The 18,415-nt window shown below is 52.9% G+C and overlaps 1 protein-coding gene across 5 annotated transcripts; it reads left to right on the top strand.

Moving 5' to 3' along the window:
* The first annotated feature begins 1,264 nt into the window (after positions 1-1,264).
* COQ8B (coenzyme Q8B) lies at positions 1,265-18,281 on the top strand. Of its 5 annotated transcripts, none has more exons than XM_027617020.2 (15): positions 1,265-1,399; positions 2,652-2,756; positions 2,893-3,012; positions 3,158-3,224; positions 4,805-4,882; positions 6,714-6,836; positions 6,984-7,069; positions 8,537-8,677; positions 8,775-8,856; positions 9,709-9,802; positions 11,689-11,830; positions 11,947-12,054; positions 14,114-14,179; positions 16,909-16,995; positions 17,419-18,281. In XM_027617020.2, exons 2-15 carry the CDS (start codon positions 2,655-2,657, stop codon positions 17,698-17,700), a joined length of 1,578 nt encoding a protein of 525 aa, XP_027472821.2. In that variant the 5' UTR covers positions 1,265-1,399; positions 2,652-2,654; the 3' UTR covers positions 17,701-18,281. The 5 variants fall into 5 exon arrangements, with proteins under 5 accessions (XP_027472821.2, XP_027472820.2, XP_027472823.2 ...); XM_027617019.2 differs by lacking the exon at positions 1,265-1,399 and adding an exon at positions 2,148-2,233; XM_027617022.2 differs by lacking the exon at positions 1,265-1,399 and adding an exon at positions 2,190-2,237.
* Positions 18,282-18,415: the final 134 nt, after the last annotated feature.

The following is an 18,415-nucleotide window of genomic DNA, read 5'->3' as shown; positions in this document are numbered from 1 at the left end:
TGCTTGTGTTCCCTCTCTCGCCGTGTCTCTCTCTGTCAAAAAAAAAAAAAAAAAAACTTAAAAAAATAAAGAAAGAAACTGCCACGGGTCCCATCCCACAGAGTAAAAGCCATAGTCTTCTCTGTGACTCACTATCCCCTAAGTGATCTGCCTCTAGTTACATCCCAGATCTCCTCTCTGTCTTTCCCCCCTCACTCACTATGCCCATCGGCCTCTTTGCTATTTCTCTGAGATATTTTCCACCACAGGGCCTTTGCACTGGTTGTTCTCTCTGCCTGGAATGTTTTTTCTTCCGATACTCCAATAGCTCCCTCCCTTGCCTCTTTCAGGTGTTTGTTCAAATGTTACCTCCTCAGCTACCGCCTCAGCGAGGTCTTCCCTGACCACTCAAAATCTGTTTAAACTCAAAATCTCTCTACTCCTTGCCCCCCCTTCCCTGGTTTATTTTTCTCTTTAACACATGTCGCCTTATTAAATATACTTATTTATTTTGTTTATTTTGCCCCTCATTGGAAGCCAGCACCAAGAGAGGAATATTTTTGCCTGGATTACTCCTTGCTGTGTCCCCTAGAAAAGCTTAGAAAAGTACATGATAAGTGCTTAGTAGGAAATTTGGGAAGAATGACTTTTCCATAAGAAATTTCTCTCATGTATAGAGCTCTTGTTCTGTACCGGGTCCTGTGCCAAGCTCATTACAGACACTATTTCTTTCTTTCTTTTTTTTATTTTTTTTTGTTATGTTAATCACCATATATTACATCATTAGTTTTTGATGTACAGACACTATTTCACTGCACCTCTTTCTCTCACTAACACTGAGCAAGACAGGATGCCACAGCCCCATTTTACAGATGGAATACTGAGGCTCAGAAATCTGCCAGCCTCTAGCCTTTGCTTGTAGCCTTTGATCTGACCTCGTAAAGGGGAAGCATGTGGCACCGGGCTTGGCACTATCAGCCACAGTCTTGTAGGGTTAATTATCGTCATAGGTGCTTTTTATATAGCTTTGCCCCCAAGGGTGAGCTGTCACCCAGCTCCTGAGTCAAACCCTTACGTCTGGAGGGTGACAGGGGGGTGTTTTGTCCCGAAATTGAGTCATCTGGGGGTGGGGCATTGGGCACAGCCCCAGGGCTCTAAAGTGAGTCATCTCTTCACAAACCAGTGAGAAATCATAGCAAGAGCCCCCTAACAAATCATACAGGCTGGGAAGTACAGAGAGTTGGGGCTCTTTTGAGGTCATAGCACTGGGACAGAGACAGAGAGGTCTGATTTCCAACAAAAGGGGTTAGACAGTGAGGGGAGGGGGGAGGTTCTGTAAGGAAAGCGTCACATCCCTCCTTCTCCCAGCGGTGGGAGAGATGCCCCAGCCAGCTGCTTCTATTCCAGACTGTGAGGAGGGGTGAGTCAGCCTGTTGTGGGGGGAGCAGGGTTTAGGCTTGCCTGCCCTCCCCCCGGCCCCCAAACACACACCCAGATGGGCTGGGAGCTGGTTTTCTGGGATGCCAGGGCTCCTGACTCAGCACTGGGAATCTTGGCTGAGTGTGTTCTGGGAAATGTCAGGCCTACAGGAAACAGAGGGCTCCCACTCACACCATCCCGCAGGTGGGCGGAGAACGGAGAGAGAGCAGGGTGTATGAGAGAACAGGGACCCAGTGTGCAAGGGGCTGAGTGTGAGGAGGTTTATGTACACGGAAGAGTTGAGAGTATGAGAGGGAGACAGTTGGCAAACAAGGCATGGGGGTTTATACGTGCAAGGGAAGAAGCTGTGTGCCAGGATGTGGGTGTTTGAAGCAGAGGGCTGATGTGCAAAGGGGCTCCCAGGGCAAGGGAAATGTTTGCTGGGAAGATGTGTGTTCAAAGGAGAGAGGTCCGGACAGTCGGGTGGGGAGAGAAATAAGAAAGCAGGCTGGCAAGATGTTCGTGCAGAAAAGAGATGCGGAGTTTGTAAGGGATGTTTGCAAAAAAGGCGGTGTGCAAAAAGAAAGGTCGGCCACTAAGAGCATAAAACCGCACGTGCGCGGCTCCCGCGGCGCCCCAACAATCCCATCAGGCCTCAACGCCCACTCTTAGGCCCCGCCCCTAGTCCCGCCCCTCACGCACAGCGGGGCGTGCTATGCTCCAGTCCGTGAGCTGCTACTCCGCCATTGGCTAGCTAACCGGAGGGGGCGAGCGTGCAGAGACTCCCGGAAGCGCAAGAGGCTCCGGCTCGTAGCGGACCCGGATCCTGGGAACAGTGGGTGCTTAGCAACGGGGGGAGGTGCCCAGTAACAGGCGGGGGGGGGGGGGGCATTGTGGGTGCCTAGCAACAGAGAGGAAGGCGGTGCCTAGCAACGAGGGGGGCTCAGAAGAGTGGAGAGGTAGCCCTGGAGTATCTGTGGGTGTCTAGCAACGGGGGAGGACCCTAGCAACGGCGGGGAGTGGGACAGGGCGAAAGGGGGTTTTGGGAGGTGAGCAGGAAGAGCTATGGGTTCCTAGCAACCACAGAGGGAACCAGGAGAAACTGGGGGAACTATTAAAGAGGAAAGGAAGTCAGTGGTGGGTGGGAATCTTAGGGTGGACACAGAGGAATGTGAGGGCTTAGCAAAGACAAGGGCAAAGCAGGGAGGTCAGTGCCAGCTCCTACCCGAGTAATCCCTCCCCTTCTCCCCCAGGCTATGTGGCTGGAGGTGGGGTGCTTACTGCGGGGGACCTGTGGACAGCTGGGCCGGACTGTTGGTTTGCCTTGTGGGGCCCTGGGGCCAGGGCCCCACTGGTGGGTAAGAGGCTGGAGAGGGATCTCCAAGGGGGAGAGGCTGAGGGAGGTTTTAGGGTATAAAATGACAGGGAGGGGTCCAAAAGGGCCAGGCAGATCCCATGTCCTCCACTCCTTACCAATATCTGCTTTTCTTGCAGGGGCCATGTGGGGGTTTTCAGGCCCAAATGTTTCATAAGGATGGCCCTGGCAGAGGCCTGGGTGAGGAGGACATTCGCAGGATACGGGAGGCCCGGATCAGGAAGACACCCCGGCCCCAGGTATCATTGTCTCCCACCCACCCAGCAGCACCCCCTGAAGGCAGCTGGCCTCCCAAGCTTGGGGAAGGGTATGTGGGCAGGTTGGTTGGACTCCCTGGGTGCTATGTTCACCTTCCCACCCTCAGACCTTTTCCCCATTTCCCAGCTGAGCGATCGCTCTCGAGAACGCAAGGTGCCCGCTTCCCGCATCAGCCGCTTGGCCAACTTTGGGGGTAGGTGTGACCGTGGGAGATTGTGACCTAGTTCAGAGGAGGCCACATTTACAGAATGAAGCAAGGGGGAGAGGGTGAATCAGAGACAGGGAGAGGAGTGAGAGATGGAAAAGAGAAGGAAGGCAAAGGCCTGCAAAGCCAAGAGAAATAGAGGAAGGTAACATTTATTGAGCGCTTGGAATGTGCAAGGCCCCATGTACACTCGATCTCTCTGCACTGAATTGATGCATGTTAATTTCTACTCTATAAATGAGGAAATGGAGGCAAAGGGAAGCGAAGTGACTGGACCCCAGGTTATGCAGCAGAATTGTTCAAACTTTCACGTCACAGCCTGCATGAAATAATTCAGGGGGTTGCAACCAGCATTAAAAAGAATAGAATGGGGGACGCCTGGGTGGCTCAGTCGGTTAAGCGTCTGACTTTGGCTCAGGTCATGATCTCAGGGTCCTTGGATAGAGCCCCAGGCTCAGCTGGGAGTCTGCTTCTCCCTCTCCCTCTGCCCCTCCCCCTGCTTGTGCTCGCTCTCTCTCAAATAAATAAAAATCTTAAAAATAAAAAAAGAATAGAATGGAAAATATGGGTGCACATGTAGAATAAAGGAAATTCTTGTTTCATGAAATGTATATATATATATATCTACTGTTATAATGCATATGTCATCTTTAGGGTGGATGGTGGTTCAAATTTTAAAGGTACCGAATCACAGTATAAAGAGGGAGTTAACTGCACTGGTAAGAGCTTTGATACCAGGCTGCCCAGGGTTGAAGGGGTGATTCTGCCACATTCTCACTTTGTGACCCTGGACGAGTTACTTAACTTCTCTGAGCCTCAATTTCCTTTTCTCTTCTGTGAGGACGAAATGAGTTGATGCATATAAGGCACCAGTAATGGTTCCTGGCGTGTAGCAAGCACCCAGAAAATGTCCATACAATGATTTGCAGAGAAGGCGACGGTGGAAGAGGCAGAGAGACTCAAGATGTCTTTAGCGACAAGGGGACGGAGGAGGGAGGGGAAATCAAAGCCAAAAGATAACATCAAAAGGAGGGACAGAAAGAAAGAGGCCTGAACTGATGTGCCAGATGGGGGGAGGGAGAGGGGGAGAGATGGAGAAAAACCAACTTAGACAAGGAGAGGTGAGCATGAAGAAGACGAAGTGTGGACAGAGAAAGGGGAGTCATAGGAAGACAGAGACCCAGGGGGATCCCCTAGCTGCACACTAGAATCATCCGGGATGCTTGAAATATGTATGTAAATGCCAAGGCTCATCTCAGACCATAGAACCTCAGGCTCTTATTTATCAAAGCTCCTCACATGACTCAGATGTGCAGCCAGGGGTGAGAACCGCTGACGTGGGAGACAGACATGAACAGAGTGATGGAGAAAGAGGGAGCCGCACCTCAAAGGGAACCCCAAGCAGGGAGAGAGTGAGTAAGAGATGGAGTTGGGGACAGAGAGAAGCAGAGAGTTGCCAACAGAGAGCTGGGAGACAGGTTGCTTAGGGAGAGGCTGAGAGCAGACAGGGGGTCAGGGGACAAGGCCTGGGGGCAGGCAGGCACCCAGACTCCTCTCTCACTCCCCAGGACTGGCTGTGGGCTTGGGGCTGGGAGCGCTGGCTGAGGTAGCCAAGAAGTCTCTGCTGGGAGGACGTCTACCATCAGGTGAGTGGGTGTGTCACACTACCTGGGTTCAGACCCTGGCTTTGCTATGTGACCTAGGCTGAGTGGCTTCACCTCCCCAAGACCAGTTTTCTCATCCGGAAAACGGACGATCGTGTACCCCCCTCTCATGGTTGTGATGGGCAGAAGCCTATCGTGTGAGAAAAATAATTGGAGTTGAGTTCCTAAAACTCTGAGCAGGAGAGGAAAACAGAATAGGAGTGTTGGGGGAGTGTCTGGACAACAGAGATGGAAAGACGTGTGGAGATGAGCACTGGTGGCTAAGATTCCCCAACAAGCCCATGTCCGGAAGCAAAGATGGGGCTGGATATTTTGGATGAAAAAGAGACTAAGGCCATAGTAACTGAAAAATGGAATGTGTGACCCATGATTGAATGTCAGCCTGAGAAAAATAACTCTCAAAGACTTTGGGGACACCTGGGAACATCTGAATTTGGACTGAAGAGCAGATAGGAGAGAATTCGTGTTCATATTCATAGGCACAATGATGGCACTGTGATTGAGTAGGGGAATATCCTTATTTTTAGCACAGGTTGTGTGTAACTACATGCAAATGGGTCTGCAAAAAATAAGGGCGAGTGTTTGGGCACATACACATAGATAAATTATGCAGGTGAGGCCGAAGGTGAAAAGTTGGGAGAAATGGGGGGTGACTGCTAATAGGTATGGGGTTTCTTTTTGGGCTGTGAAAATGTTTCAAAATGGCTTATGGTGATGTACAACTCTGAATGTACTAGAAACCATTGAACTGTATACCTTAAATGGGTGAGTTACACGATTTATGAATTATATCTCAATAAAAAATAGAATGAGGACCCCAAAGAACCTGCTTGTGGATTATATTTGGGGGTTATATTTGTGGATATTTACTGCATTAGAGATTAAAACGATTTTTTTTATGTTTCAAGTTTTATTTAAATTCTAATTGGTTAACATATAGTGTAATATTAGTTTCAGGAGAAAACAAATTTTCAGAACGCAAGAATACGCACACACACGTGCATTCCGTCAGCTGTCAGAGCAATGGTATCATCACAGGTCATGGAGTTTCTGGAAAACTCCACTGAGCATTTATGGGAGAATGAGAGTAAAAAGGGGCAAATGACATTAATATGATTATGAAAATAGTTTTGATCTCACAGAGCCTCCTGAAGGGTCTCAGGGACCCTCAGGGTTCCCGGAACCACACTTTGAGAATCACTACCCTCATTCTCCAAAAGCTTCTATCTGCCCCGTCTTGGCTACTCATCCCACCAAGGGAAACCACTGTCTTGGCTTCTGACCACCAAGATTAGTTTTGACTGGTTTTGCTCTTTACGCCAATGTAATCAGACAGCGTGTCCTCATACATGTCTGGCTGCTTTTGCTCAACGTTCTGTCTGCAGGATGCCGCCATGTTGTTGCGGGTAGATGGAGGTGGTTTACTCAGTGCTGTAGGAGTCACTGTGTGACTGTTCCAGCATGCCTTTGTTCATCCTATTGACAGTCATTGGGTTATTTCCAGTTGGGGACCGTTGTGAATAGTGCTGCTGTGAATCATCTTGGAACAACTGTCAATGGACACACATATGCCTTTTCCTGGGTATATACCTAGGAGAGAAATTACGTTGGCCATAGGTGTGTGCGCTACTGGAAACTTCCCAGAGGGCTTGTGTCATTACAGTCATCAGCAATATGGGTGTTTAGGCTGCCCCACATCCTTGTCAACACTTGGTATTGTCGGTTTCATTTTAGCCATCCTGGGGGTTATGCAGCGGTGCTATAATGAAGTTTTGTGTGGTCGTAATACTAATGATTATTCTCGCCACCCCAGAGAGCAGCTCCCGGTCAGGCTCCAGCCCTTTCCTGTCAGAGGCCAATGCCGAGCGGATTGTCCAGACCTTGTGTACAGTTCGGGGGGCCGCCCTCAAGGTTGGCCAAATGCTCAGCATCCAGGGTACAGCATGACCCTCGACTCCTGACCCTTGACCTCACTCCTTCCTCACCCCCACCCACCCGCCAGCGCCGACTGCAGATATCCCCACAGGGGCCCCTCCTCGCCCCCCCCCCCCTCACTGCTTCCCTTGTCCCCCTGTCTCCCCAGACAACAGCCTCATCAGCCCTCAGCTGCAGCGCATCTTCGAGCGTGTCCGCCAGAGCGCCGACTTCATGCCTCGCTGGCAGATGCTGGTGAGTGCCCTGGCCGGGAAGGGAGGCGGGCTCCACCTGCCTGAGCCCCCTGGCTTCATTGCTGTAGCCTCAGTCTCCCCATCTGTAAAATGGGGATCACTAAAGCACACATCTCGGAGAGTTGTTGAGATAATGACATGAGAGAATGGTGCGGAGTGCTTAGACCAGTCCCTGGCAGGCTCAGGGCTTTGTCACGGCTACTGAAGAGGCTGGGAGTGCAGTGGTTAGGGGACCAGACTTTGTGAGTTCAAATCCCGGGTCTGCCGGATACTGCCTGTGTGATCTCAGACATGTCGCCTGACCTCTCTGTGCCTCAGTTACCTCATCTGTAACTGGTCATAGTGATAGCAACACCCACATCACAGGGTTACGTAAATTAGGATACGTAAAGCACTTCGAAAGGGCCCGTGACACACCATGAGTGACATGCGAGTTCTAGCTGTTATTAGTACTAGATTTTTTTTATTTTTATTTTTTTAAAGATTTCATTTATTTGACAGAGAGAGACACAGCGAGAGAGGGAACACAAGCAGGGGGAGTGGGAGAGGGAGAAGCAGGCTTCCCGCGGAGCAGGGAGCCCGATGCGGGGCTCGATCCCAGGACCCTGGGATCATGACCTGAGCCAAAGGCAGACGCTTAACGACCGAGCCACCCAGGCGCCTCTAGATTTTTTTTTTTTTAAGATTTATTTACTTGAGAGAGAGCACGCGTGTGTGAGTGGGGGCAGTGGGGGAGGGGCAGAAGAGAGAGACTCTCAAGCAGACTCTACACCGAGTGCCGAAGCGGGGCTCCATCTCACAACCCCGAGATCATGACCTGAGCTGAAATCAAGAGTCAGACGTTTCACCGACGGAGCCACCCAGGCGCCCCAGTACTAGTTTTTCTTAATTAAAGGAGATCGTGTCTGTAAATAGGTTGGCACAGCACCTCGCACTGAGTAAGTGCCCAAGACATGAACTGTTTGTTCTTCTAGTGGCTGGGTAAGGGTGTGGAATCCCGATCCAGCTGCCTGCCTTCTGATCTCTGCTCTGCTCACTTGCCCTGTGGCCCTGCATCATTAGTACCCCTCTCCGAGCCACTCTGGACAGGTCCCGGCCCACAGGAAGCCCTCTGTAAATGTTAGCTCTTCATCACATTAACTTCGAGTTGATAATACAATCTAGGAGTATAATGAAGGATTATCAGTCTTGACTGTACATAATAGCAGTCCCCAAATTGGCCCACACAGCCTTGGGAGTGCAGGCTAAGGCTGGGCCTCCCAGTCTACCAGCACCTGGCTTGTCATCTCGGCCAAGAGATTTCTCTGTGAGCCTCAGTCTCCTCATCTGTGAAGTTGGGTAGTGGCCAGGAGCATAGCCCCGAGCCCAGCATGTGGTGAATGGAATTACTCACATATAAAGCTCAGCACAGGGAGTGAACTCAGCTGCCCATAACTGCAACGATGATTGTTTCAACCACTGTCCCCAGAAAGTTCTTGAAGAGGAGCTCGGCAGGGACTGGCAGGCCAAGGTGGCCTCTTTGGAGGAGGTGCCCTTTGCTGCTGCCTCAATCGGACAGGTGCACCAGGGCATGCTGAGGGATGGGACAGAGGTGGCTGTGAAGATCCAGGTGAGGCAGGGGCGGGGGGAGGCGGGTCAGGGGTGGGAGTGGACATCTTGCTGTCCCAGAGGCATGACTCCAGCCCTCCGTCCCTCCCTGCTCACAGTACCCAGGCGTGGCCCAGAGCATCCAGAGTGATATCCAGAACCTGCTGGCGGTGCTCAAGATGAGCGTGGCCCTGCCCGAGGGTGAGGTGCCACTCCACCCCTGACCGTGGGAGGGATGCCTCGAAGGGAGAAAGTGGGGCTGGACGGACAGAGGGAGGTCAGCTCGGGGCAGGGTATGCCCGTGTGTGTGTGTGTGTGTGTGTGTGTGTGTGTGTGTGTGTGTGTTGTGTGTGTGAGCGTGGGCGACTGTGCAAGTCCGTGTGTTTGCGACAGAAAGAAGGGACACCGAGGCAGGGAGAGCCCAGAGAGTCTGAACATGTGAGAAAAGGCAAACTTAGAGATTCTGACAGACCCAGAGCCAGAAGCCCACACTCACATTTGGAAACAGACACACAGGTTGCCCAGAGAGGGCCTGGAGGTCTGGAAAAGAGCCACAGAAGCAGGAAAGGAGCATAAGCTGGACCTCGTGTGTGTGTGTGGGGGAGGGAGCATAAGCCGGACCTCGTGGGTGTGTGTGTGTGTGTGTGTGTGTGTGTGTGTGTGTGGAGCATAAGCCGGACCTCGTGTGTGTGTGTGTGTGTGTGTGGTGCTTGGAAGTAAGATTTTGAGGCCCTGAGGAGAGTGTGAGAGACTATGAAAAAGAGACAGGGTAGGTGGCACGTGTGACCATGAAAGAGATGCCTGGGGCCTGGCACGCACGCCCCAGGAGGGAGACTTCAGGAGAAGCCGCGGCTGTGTGAAGGCCGGAGGGGAGGTGTGTGTGGACAGATGATGTGGTAAAAGGCAGGGAGCAGGTGTGAGGGGCTGTGACAGACAAGACAGCGAGAGACATGACTGGCAAGAGAAGACAGCCCTGAGTGGAAAGCCTGGGGGGTGGCTGTCATGATGGGGCCAGGCTGTGGCCTTCCCTGCCTGACACGGCTGCCCCCTCAGGCCTGTTTGCTGAGCAGAGCCTGCAGGCCTTGCAGCAGGAGCTGGCTTGGGAGTGTGACTACCGTCGTGAGGCAGCTTGTGCCCAGAACTTCAGGTGAGCTGAGCCCCCCTCAGGCCCCCCAGGCCCCCCTCCCAGGATGAGCGGGAAGTGGATGCCTGCAGAGACTCCGGGGGCTGGAGGCCTGGGGTGGAGCCAGCAAACTCTTTTTTTCTCCTCGTTTGCTCACCCCTCCCTCCATTCACTCCTGACTTGACTGAACCCCTGTCCTCTGTGAGCTTGGGCATGTCACTTCCTCTCCCTGTCAGTTTTCTCATCTGTCAAATGGGATGCACGACCACTACAGTCTGGTGGGGGAGATGGACTTGTCAACAGGCACTTAGTCACGCCATGAGATACCACCACACCGCTGGATGGGCAAAGCACTAACAGTCTGACACAGTCATGGGTGGGAGAGAACAGGGCTCCAGGTCATCCCTTATGCCCTTATCCACTGTGGGCAGGAGGAGGCTTTGAGATCAGCGTTTTGGAGAACAGTCTGGCTTCATCAAGGCCCAGTATTCTCATACAACCCGATAACCGCCCTCCTTGCTAAACAAATGCTGTAGGGACATTTAGGCCGGTATACACTGTCAGCCTTTTCCGGAATGCTCAGAGCAGCAATCGCCCCAAACCGGACACAACTGAAATCTATCAAATTCACCCAGCAAGGTAGATAAATAAATGACGATATATTCACCAGTGGAATATCATACAGCAGCGAAAATGAATGAACTCAGCTACAGGGGAACAACGTGGTTGCATCTTAGAAGCATCGTGGTGTGCAGGAGTTAATTACACCCAGTGAGGTCCTCTACTGCATGGCCCACGGGTGTCCTGGGCCAAGGTGGGTAGATACGGAGCAAGAGAAGGGCAGCAGCAGAGGGCAGTGGTTCCAGGCATGGGCCCTGGCCTCAGATGTGGGATCCAGTCCCAGGTCAGCCCTTAACTGGCTGGGTGGCCTGGATCCACACCCTCGGGAGAGCAACCTCCTCTTAGGGGAGTGAGGGGGCAAAAAGGGGATTGTGTTAATTAAATGCTTGGCACAGGGCCTGGCCCAGGAGGAGCAGTTCAAACAAGGACAAAAATAACAAGCCCTGAAGTGGGACCCTGAAGAGAAGAGTATGAAGCGGGCTGGGCCAGGGCACTCCTGTATGGGATCTGGAAGCCCCCTTCCCTCCAGGATTTCCCAGTGCCTTTAGAATAAAACCCAGATCATTCCACTGGCCCGCCCATCTCCCTGCCCCCAGCCCCAGCCATCCCACAGGTCTCAACCAGGGATCTTGTGCAATTCTTTGCCTCCCAAGTCTTACACTGACACACTTAACTCAATCTATTATTGGTCTGTTTGTATATTTGTTAAGAGTGTGGTCTCTGGTGTCTGAGGGGCAGGCCCAGAACTCATCCACTGCTCTGTCCCCCAGCATAGTCCCACACAGTGGACGATGACACCAAGAAGGAGTCAGTACTAACCGGTGTTCAGAGTAATGACTCCAAGGAGTGGCCATTGAATATCACTGTGGACTTGGAGATTTGTATATCAGCAACTTTTTTTGGACGGATTAATTAATAAATTGATGAAAAAGTAATGCTCATCAAGCTTAATACATCGAGCTCTATCCTGGGGCAACCGGAAGTCACAGAGGTATTTCCGGGAGGAAAGTGGTAACTGGGGCTCCAGCAGCACCCAGCTTAGGGGTAGGCACAGAGTAGGCACTACGGAGATATTTGATGAATGAGTGAATGGGTGAATGAATGAAATGTCTGAATGAATGTCAGTCCGGCCAGGAGTTGGCCATTGCTCAGGACAGACAGGCATGAGGAGGGAAGGCAAGGCATAGACTGTTCCTGGAGCCCTCCGCAGAGGAAGAGGAGGAGGCCTGAGCTGGGCCACAGGGGCCTGAAGCATGAGGCCCTGCCCCTCCCCCTCCCTTCTGCCCCAGGCAGTTGTTGGAAGATGACCCCTTCTTCCGGGTGCCTGCTGTGATTAAGGAGCTGTGCACAACGCGGGTGCTGGGCATGGAGCTGGCCAGAGGGGTCCCCCTGGACCAGTGCCAGAGCTTGAGCCAAGACATCCGGAACCAGGTACGGGGTCTCGAGGGGGGCAGCAGGGGCAGGGCCGGTAGGGCTGGCCAGACCCACAGAGAGGGCTCTATAGGGGCGGATGACTCTGAGATGTCTGTTACTCCTCCCCACTCCAGATCTGCTTCCAGCTCCTGAGGCTGTGTCTGCGGGAGCTGTTTGAGTTCCGATTCATGCAGACAGACCCCAACTGGGCCAACTTCCTGTATGATGCCTCCAGCCACCAGGTTGGTTCCTTATGATCTGGATCATGGTACATTAGCTGCTTTAACAGATAGTTCCCTATGTTTCAGTAGCTCGACACAATAGTAGTTATTACCCACATGACAGGCCGCAGTGGCCCTCCTCCACATAGTGACGCAGGGACCCAGGCTCCTTCCCTTCTGTGATTGTGCCATCCCCTAAGGCTTGCAATGCTCTCCTTCCAGTGAAAGGGGAAAGAGGTTAAGAGGGTAGCGCCCTGCCTAATTGCTTTGGCCAGAAGTGACACATTGTTTCCTGTACCATTCCATTGATAAGAACTGGTCACACATTGATAAGAACTGGTCGAGGTGCAAGGGACGCTGGGAAATGGAATCTCCACTAGACAGTGGTTCCCTAGGGGCACAGTGTTTGGAAGGCAGTTGGTCATCACTGCCACACCCGTCATTCATTTAACACACTAAGCATCTACTGCCTCTTGACAGTGATGCCAAGACAACCCTGATCCTCGCCTTCTCAGAGTTCCCAGTCCAGTGGAGGGACGCAGGACCAGACAGTGATGACTGAGTAGTTAGTACTGTGATGGGGAAGCACAGGCCAGAGTGGTCAGTAACGGGGGAGGCATAGGGGGCCGTGGGGAGCCAGGGAAAGTGACTGACCCAGCACCGGGTACGTGAGGTCAAGGAAGGCTTCTCGAAAGAAGTGCCCTTAAAGCTGAAACCAGAGAGATGAGAAGGGGACAGCCACCTGAAGAGCAGGAAAGAGAGAGCATTCCCAGCAGACAACACAGGGTAGCCAAAGGCCTGGGGTAAGTGTTCGGACTGAAAGACTCAGTGAGTGTGGCTGCCAAATGGCTCTCTAAAGTGGTCTGTACCCATTCCGTCCCCAGAGGGATCTTTTGAAAACACAAATCTGGCCAAATTGTCCCTTCCATAGCTCCCCAGCCACCTCAGGATCACGTCTGAGCCCTTTGCTGAGTGCAGTGTGGACCCGCTGAGTTTCCAGCCTCAGTCCCTTGCCACCCCCTCCCTGCCAAGTGCACAGATAGTTTGTGTCCCTGCTAGGCTCACACCACACCACAGGGAAGTATTTTTCTAACTCAGGGTGAGAGGGGCAGTGATAGGAGTCCTGACATCAATTTATTGGGTCTCAACAGCATTTTTTGTTTTAAAGCCATAGAATAGAAGGTACCAGTGTGTCGCAGATGGGAGGGATCCATATTATTTCGGGATGCTTTTGTTTGACCTTATAGTTGGGTGTGCCTGGGTACTGGTACCCAAATACAATCTGTATTTCTTGCTGTGGGTTGTGACCAATAGTGTGAACTCCACTGCCCTAGAGAAACTCTTATACATGTGCCCACTGGGCACTGTTTTTAATAGCAGAACCCAGAAACAACCACAGTGTCCATCGGCCAGATAAATGCACTGTGATATATTTACACGATGAAGTCCTTACACAGCAGTGAAAAAAAATGAATGAGCTAGAGCTGAACATAGCAATGCGGATAAGTTGCAAAACCATGTTGGGCACAAAGAACAAGCCGCAGGATAACTATCATAAATACCATTTATATGAAGTTTTAAAACACGCAAAGCATGCCTATTTATTGTTCACAGGTGCACACATATGTAGAGAATGTGGAAATGCACACATGGGAATTTCAGCAAATAATAGTTTAGTAATGATAATCTCGGGAAAGTGGTGACCCTGGAAGAGAGGAAAGGGGAGGTTGGATAAGGCCGGGGTCCATGGGGGGCTCCACCTGGATTGGTAATTTTTAATATTTTAAGCGGGCTGCTGGGATTTGTAGGTGTTCATTTTATTTTTCCACATATTTTATTATTATTTAGGTTTTTTTCTATGCCTAAAACATATTATTATAAAAAATAGGACCCAATATAAAAGCCAGGTCCCTTCAGTTTCATATGGGGGTGGATAGGAAGTGTGGAGACGGAAGGCAGCACGGCAGGGACTCTGACAAGGGGCACGGTGTGAGAATGGACCTGGGTTCCCCCCCGCCACCTCAGACAGTGGGGAGTGGTAGCGGACTCCCAGCATCCCTTTCACTATCTCTTGTCCCAGGTGACCCTGTTGGACTTTGGTGCAAGCTGGGAATTTGGGACCGAATTCACAGACCATTACATCGAGGTGAGTCCCCCCAACCCTGGGGTCTTTGAAGGGCCTCAAGCCTGATACTGAGGCAAGGGTGAGAAGGAAAAATATAGTATCTGGAACCAAGAAATCATATATAAGAGTAATAGTAATAACTAATAAATAAAAAGCCCTTAATATGATGTCAGGTCCTGTTTGAGATACTGTCCATGTGGTAACTGATCTAAACCACAGAGCAACTGTATGGGGTCAGGACCATTTTTAAGCATTTTTTTAAAGTTTTATTTATTTGAGAGAGAGAGAGTGCGCGCGCACATGCACACACACAAGTGGGGGGAGGGGCAGAGGGAGAAGCACACTCCCTGCTGAGCAAGGATCCCAACACAGGGGCCCAATCCCAGGACCCTGAGATCATGACCTGAGCTGAAGGCAGATGCTTAACCAACTGAGCCACCCAGGCGCCCCAGGTTAGGACCATTTTTTAGTCCCACTTTACAGATGAAGTTACTAGAGCTCAGAGAAGTTAAGTCACTTGCTCTAGGTCACAGCAGACCTGGGATTCAGATTCAGGGAGCCTAGCTCCCAAATCCTGACCAACCCCCATGGCCCATAGTGGCCATCCTGCCCCCTCCCCACACCCCAGGCGGTCCCAGGCCTTGGTATGCAGCCTTCCACTCACATACCTCCCTGGCTGGATGCTCCCTGGGGGCAGCTCTCTCCTCAGGAACATCTGTTGTCCGTCCTTCCCACCCACCTACCTAAGGCATCTCATTAATTTGTTGAGATTGACTATTTGATGTGGGTCTTCTACTCATTTACTCATCAATTCCAACATTCTCTGACAACCCCCTGTGCCCAGCCCTGTTGTGGGCAATACCAACCCAGTGACTAATCCAGCCCAGTCTCCACCTTCACGGAGCTCACAGACTGGGACAGGGATAGACGGTAAGAACCCAGAGTGGTCAGGGCTGGAATGGGGGAGCACAGGAGATTATGGGAGCCCAGAGGAGGAGCCTGGGCCAGCCTAGGGGGTCAGGGAGAGCTTCCTGGAGGAAGAGGCATCAAGAGTTGAGACCTGAGGGATGAGGAGACCAACCAGGAAGAGGCAAGGAGGGTATTCCAGACTGATAAACATACAAAGGCCAAGAGGAGAGAAGGCATATTCCCATTAGAGCAACGCTTCTCAAACTTAGTGTCTGTGAGACACCCACCCACCCCCACTACCGACATGAGCCTATTAAATGCAGATCATGATCTGGAGTCCAGCATAAGATGCTGCGTTTCTAACACACTCCCAGGTAATGCCAAAGCAACTGGTACAGGGACCACACTTTGAGTAGTCAGTCCTGGAGGACCAAAAGGAAGTTCATTTCTGACTTGGGCCAGCAGGTGAGGGGTGGAGCAGGAACCACTCTGAGTCTGAAAAGCCATGCTCTGCACCTTGTACTCTATCCAGGTGCTGTGGGGATCCACAGAAGAGATCTGAGCAGGGGCGGGACAGAGAAGTAGAAAACTCCCTCAGGAGAGCAGGTAGCCTTTGAGACTGGGGGCTGGGAAAAGACGGCCCAGGGCTCTGGCTTGGGAACTGGGGATGGTGGGGCCACCGCTGACATAGGGCAGGAAGGACGAGCTGGCAAACCCCCCCCCCCCCCCGCTCCCTCCCCCAGGCTCCTTGGGCCCTCTCTCCAGGCCACTTGAGGCACAAAGCCAAGGCCTCTCTCTCTGGGTAGGTGGGACATCTTGTGTGTCCCCCTAACCTCCCCCTCGCCCCCAGGCCTATTTGGCATGGCTCTCCTCCGGTCTCCCCAGCCTTTTCCAGTTTAAAAAAAGCCCCGCCACACTAGTCCCTGAGGACCACAGTCCTGACAGATGGCCAGACAGGCTCGGGCAGGGGGAGCTGAGACAGACTAGAACTGCCAGATTGAATCCTGTATTTCCCTTCCTCCCGAGAAAGTGGTTAAGGTTTTCCCGCCTGGCCTTGCTGTTGTTCCACGAAGTACAGACTTTCGCATCCTAATAATGGTAGCTCCTCCCCGGTTGTGGCGGATCCCACATGCAGGCCCGGTGCTACACACTCCGCAGATACCTCCTCCTGCCTCCCAACAGCCACCCGTGAGGAAGATCCCTTCATCATCCCCGCTTCACAGATGAGAAAGCGGAGGCCCGAAGGCAAAGCGCCTTGCCCAGAATCTCTCAGCCGGCAAGTGGCAGAGCTGGGATGGAGCCCCAGCAGGCTGGCTCTTGCTTCAGTCCGCACCTTCAACTCAACTCCTGCTCTCCCCACGCTCATTTGCCAAACAGAGGTTCACCAAGGGCCTCCCGAACACCAGACCTTGAGCTGCAAGTCCAGTTGGGACTAAAGCCAGCCAGCAGCCCTGCTCTCCTGTGGCTCCAAGCCCGGTGTAGTAGACAGACATGAACCAGGCAGTGACAGAGATGGCCCAGTGGCAACCTCAGATGGAGTTCTGGGCCATGGTCACATCCTTGTCCAGTTGAGTATTTGGACCCATGAATAGCACTTGACATTTATTTTCCTCCAGGCAGACTCTGCATTCTAGGCCCCTTACCCCCCACCATCCCCCCACCCCCAGCCTTGGAACAGTCCTGAGGGAGATATAGACAGGGGCAAGGTGAGGAGGGAGAGGCTTCTAGGGGAGAGAACTTAAGTAGACCAGAATGTAGGGAGGGCCAGGCCAGTTTTCAAGACCCCTCCTTGAACCCCACTCCCTTGGCCTCTGACCTCTGCCAAACACTCAATTTCCCAGGTGGTGATGGCAGCAGCCAGTGGAGACAGAGACCGGGTCCTGCAGAAATCCCAGGACCTCAGATTCCTCACAGGCTTTGAAACCAAGGTGGAAAACACTGCGGGGGTTGGGGGGCTGCTTATCTCTCCTGGGGGGCTCTGGGGAGGGGTGGGGGGGAATGGAGGCTGCTTGGCTACTCACAAACTATGGGGAAATGGGCCCCATTTATCTTTTCTAGAGGGAGGGAGTGGGGGGCTGCTAGTGGGTACTGGGGGTGGAGAAGTGGAAGCTGTTTCCCTGTTCTAGAGTGAAGGCTACTGGTCTACTGGAGGCTCTGAGAGGAAGTAAAGAGCCATTTTGGGGAGGTCTGGGGGCTCTGGAAGGAGTGGAGGCTGCTTATGACTCCTGAGGGAGTAGGGGGCCTGCGTTTATACTTGAGGGTATGTGGCAGACGAGGGTGCTCATCCCTTCTAGGTTAAGTGGAGAGCTGTACCTCCATGCTGCGTGCCTCTTGCTCTCCCCCATCCATAGGCATTCTCGGATGCCCACGTGGAAGCAGTGATGATCCTGGGGGAGCCCTTCGCCACCCCGGGCCCCTACGACTTCGGGGCAGGTGACACTGCCCGCCGAGTGCAGGGCCTCATCCCTGTGCTGCTGCAGCACCGGCTGCGCCCACCGCCCGAGGAGACCTACGCCCTGCACCGCAAGCTGGCAGGGGCTTTCCTGGCCTGCGCCCGCCTCCGCGCCCACATCGCCTGCCGGGACCTCTTCCAGGACACCTACCACCGCTACTGGGCCAGTCGCCAGGTGTAGCCACTGCCCGTGGCCTGTTTTGCCAGTAGCCTCCTGACCAAAAGGGACGTCTGGTCAGACCCGTTAGACAGCATCCCAGGATTCTGGCCCCAAAGCAGGCCATCCCCGGCTGTGATGCCTCCTTTCCATTCTCCTGCAGGTCGGGGACCCCCCCCCCCCCACCTTGGGCTTCCCAGTCTTGCCTAACTCCCTTCCTGGGGATCTGGGGAACCCTTGGGCTAGGGAACTCCCAGCTTCACACCCCCATATCTTGCTCTCCCCACTCCAAAGTGGGCGTCCAGGAACTCTGCGCCAGGGATTAACTTATTTTTGCCAACATTTAAGAGCCTTAGGCCCCCTGCCCACCAGCATGCAGATCCAGACTCATGTAGATGGGGAGCCCCTCAATTCTGCCTCAGGTCTTCCACGGATCTGGCCAGTGAAAGGGGAGGGGCGGTGGTTGGTGGAGGCAGCCCTCACTTTTGCTGCCCTCACCCCTCCACCAGCTGCGTTCTCCCCGTTCTCCCTGGCTCCATCTTTTCTATGTGTTGGGGAGGGGGTAGGGGAGGGTATTTGAAACTTCAGACGGGAATAAAAGCGGCTCCCCTTCCCGGCTCTTTTCTCTGCGCTGGGGGGAGGGGGGGTTGGGGGGGAGGAGCTCTCAGCCTGACTCCAGGTGCAGATGGCCAATCACCCTCCCATCCTCTGGTCTGAAAGCCCCAACCCAGCCTGGGCC

The sequence above is a fragment of the Zalophus californianus genome, chromosome 17 (genome assembly GCF_009762305.2).
Source record: "Zalophus californianus isolate mZalCal1 chromosome 17, mZalCal1.pri.v2, whole genome shotgun sequence".
Lineage (NCBI taxonomy): Eukaryota > Metazoa > Chordata > Mammalia > Carnivora > Otariidae > Zalophus > Zalophus californianus.
The sequence above is the reverse complement of the archived record's forward strand: the minus strand, read 5'-3'. Positions and strand labels throughout refer to the sequence as shown.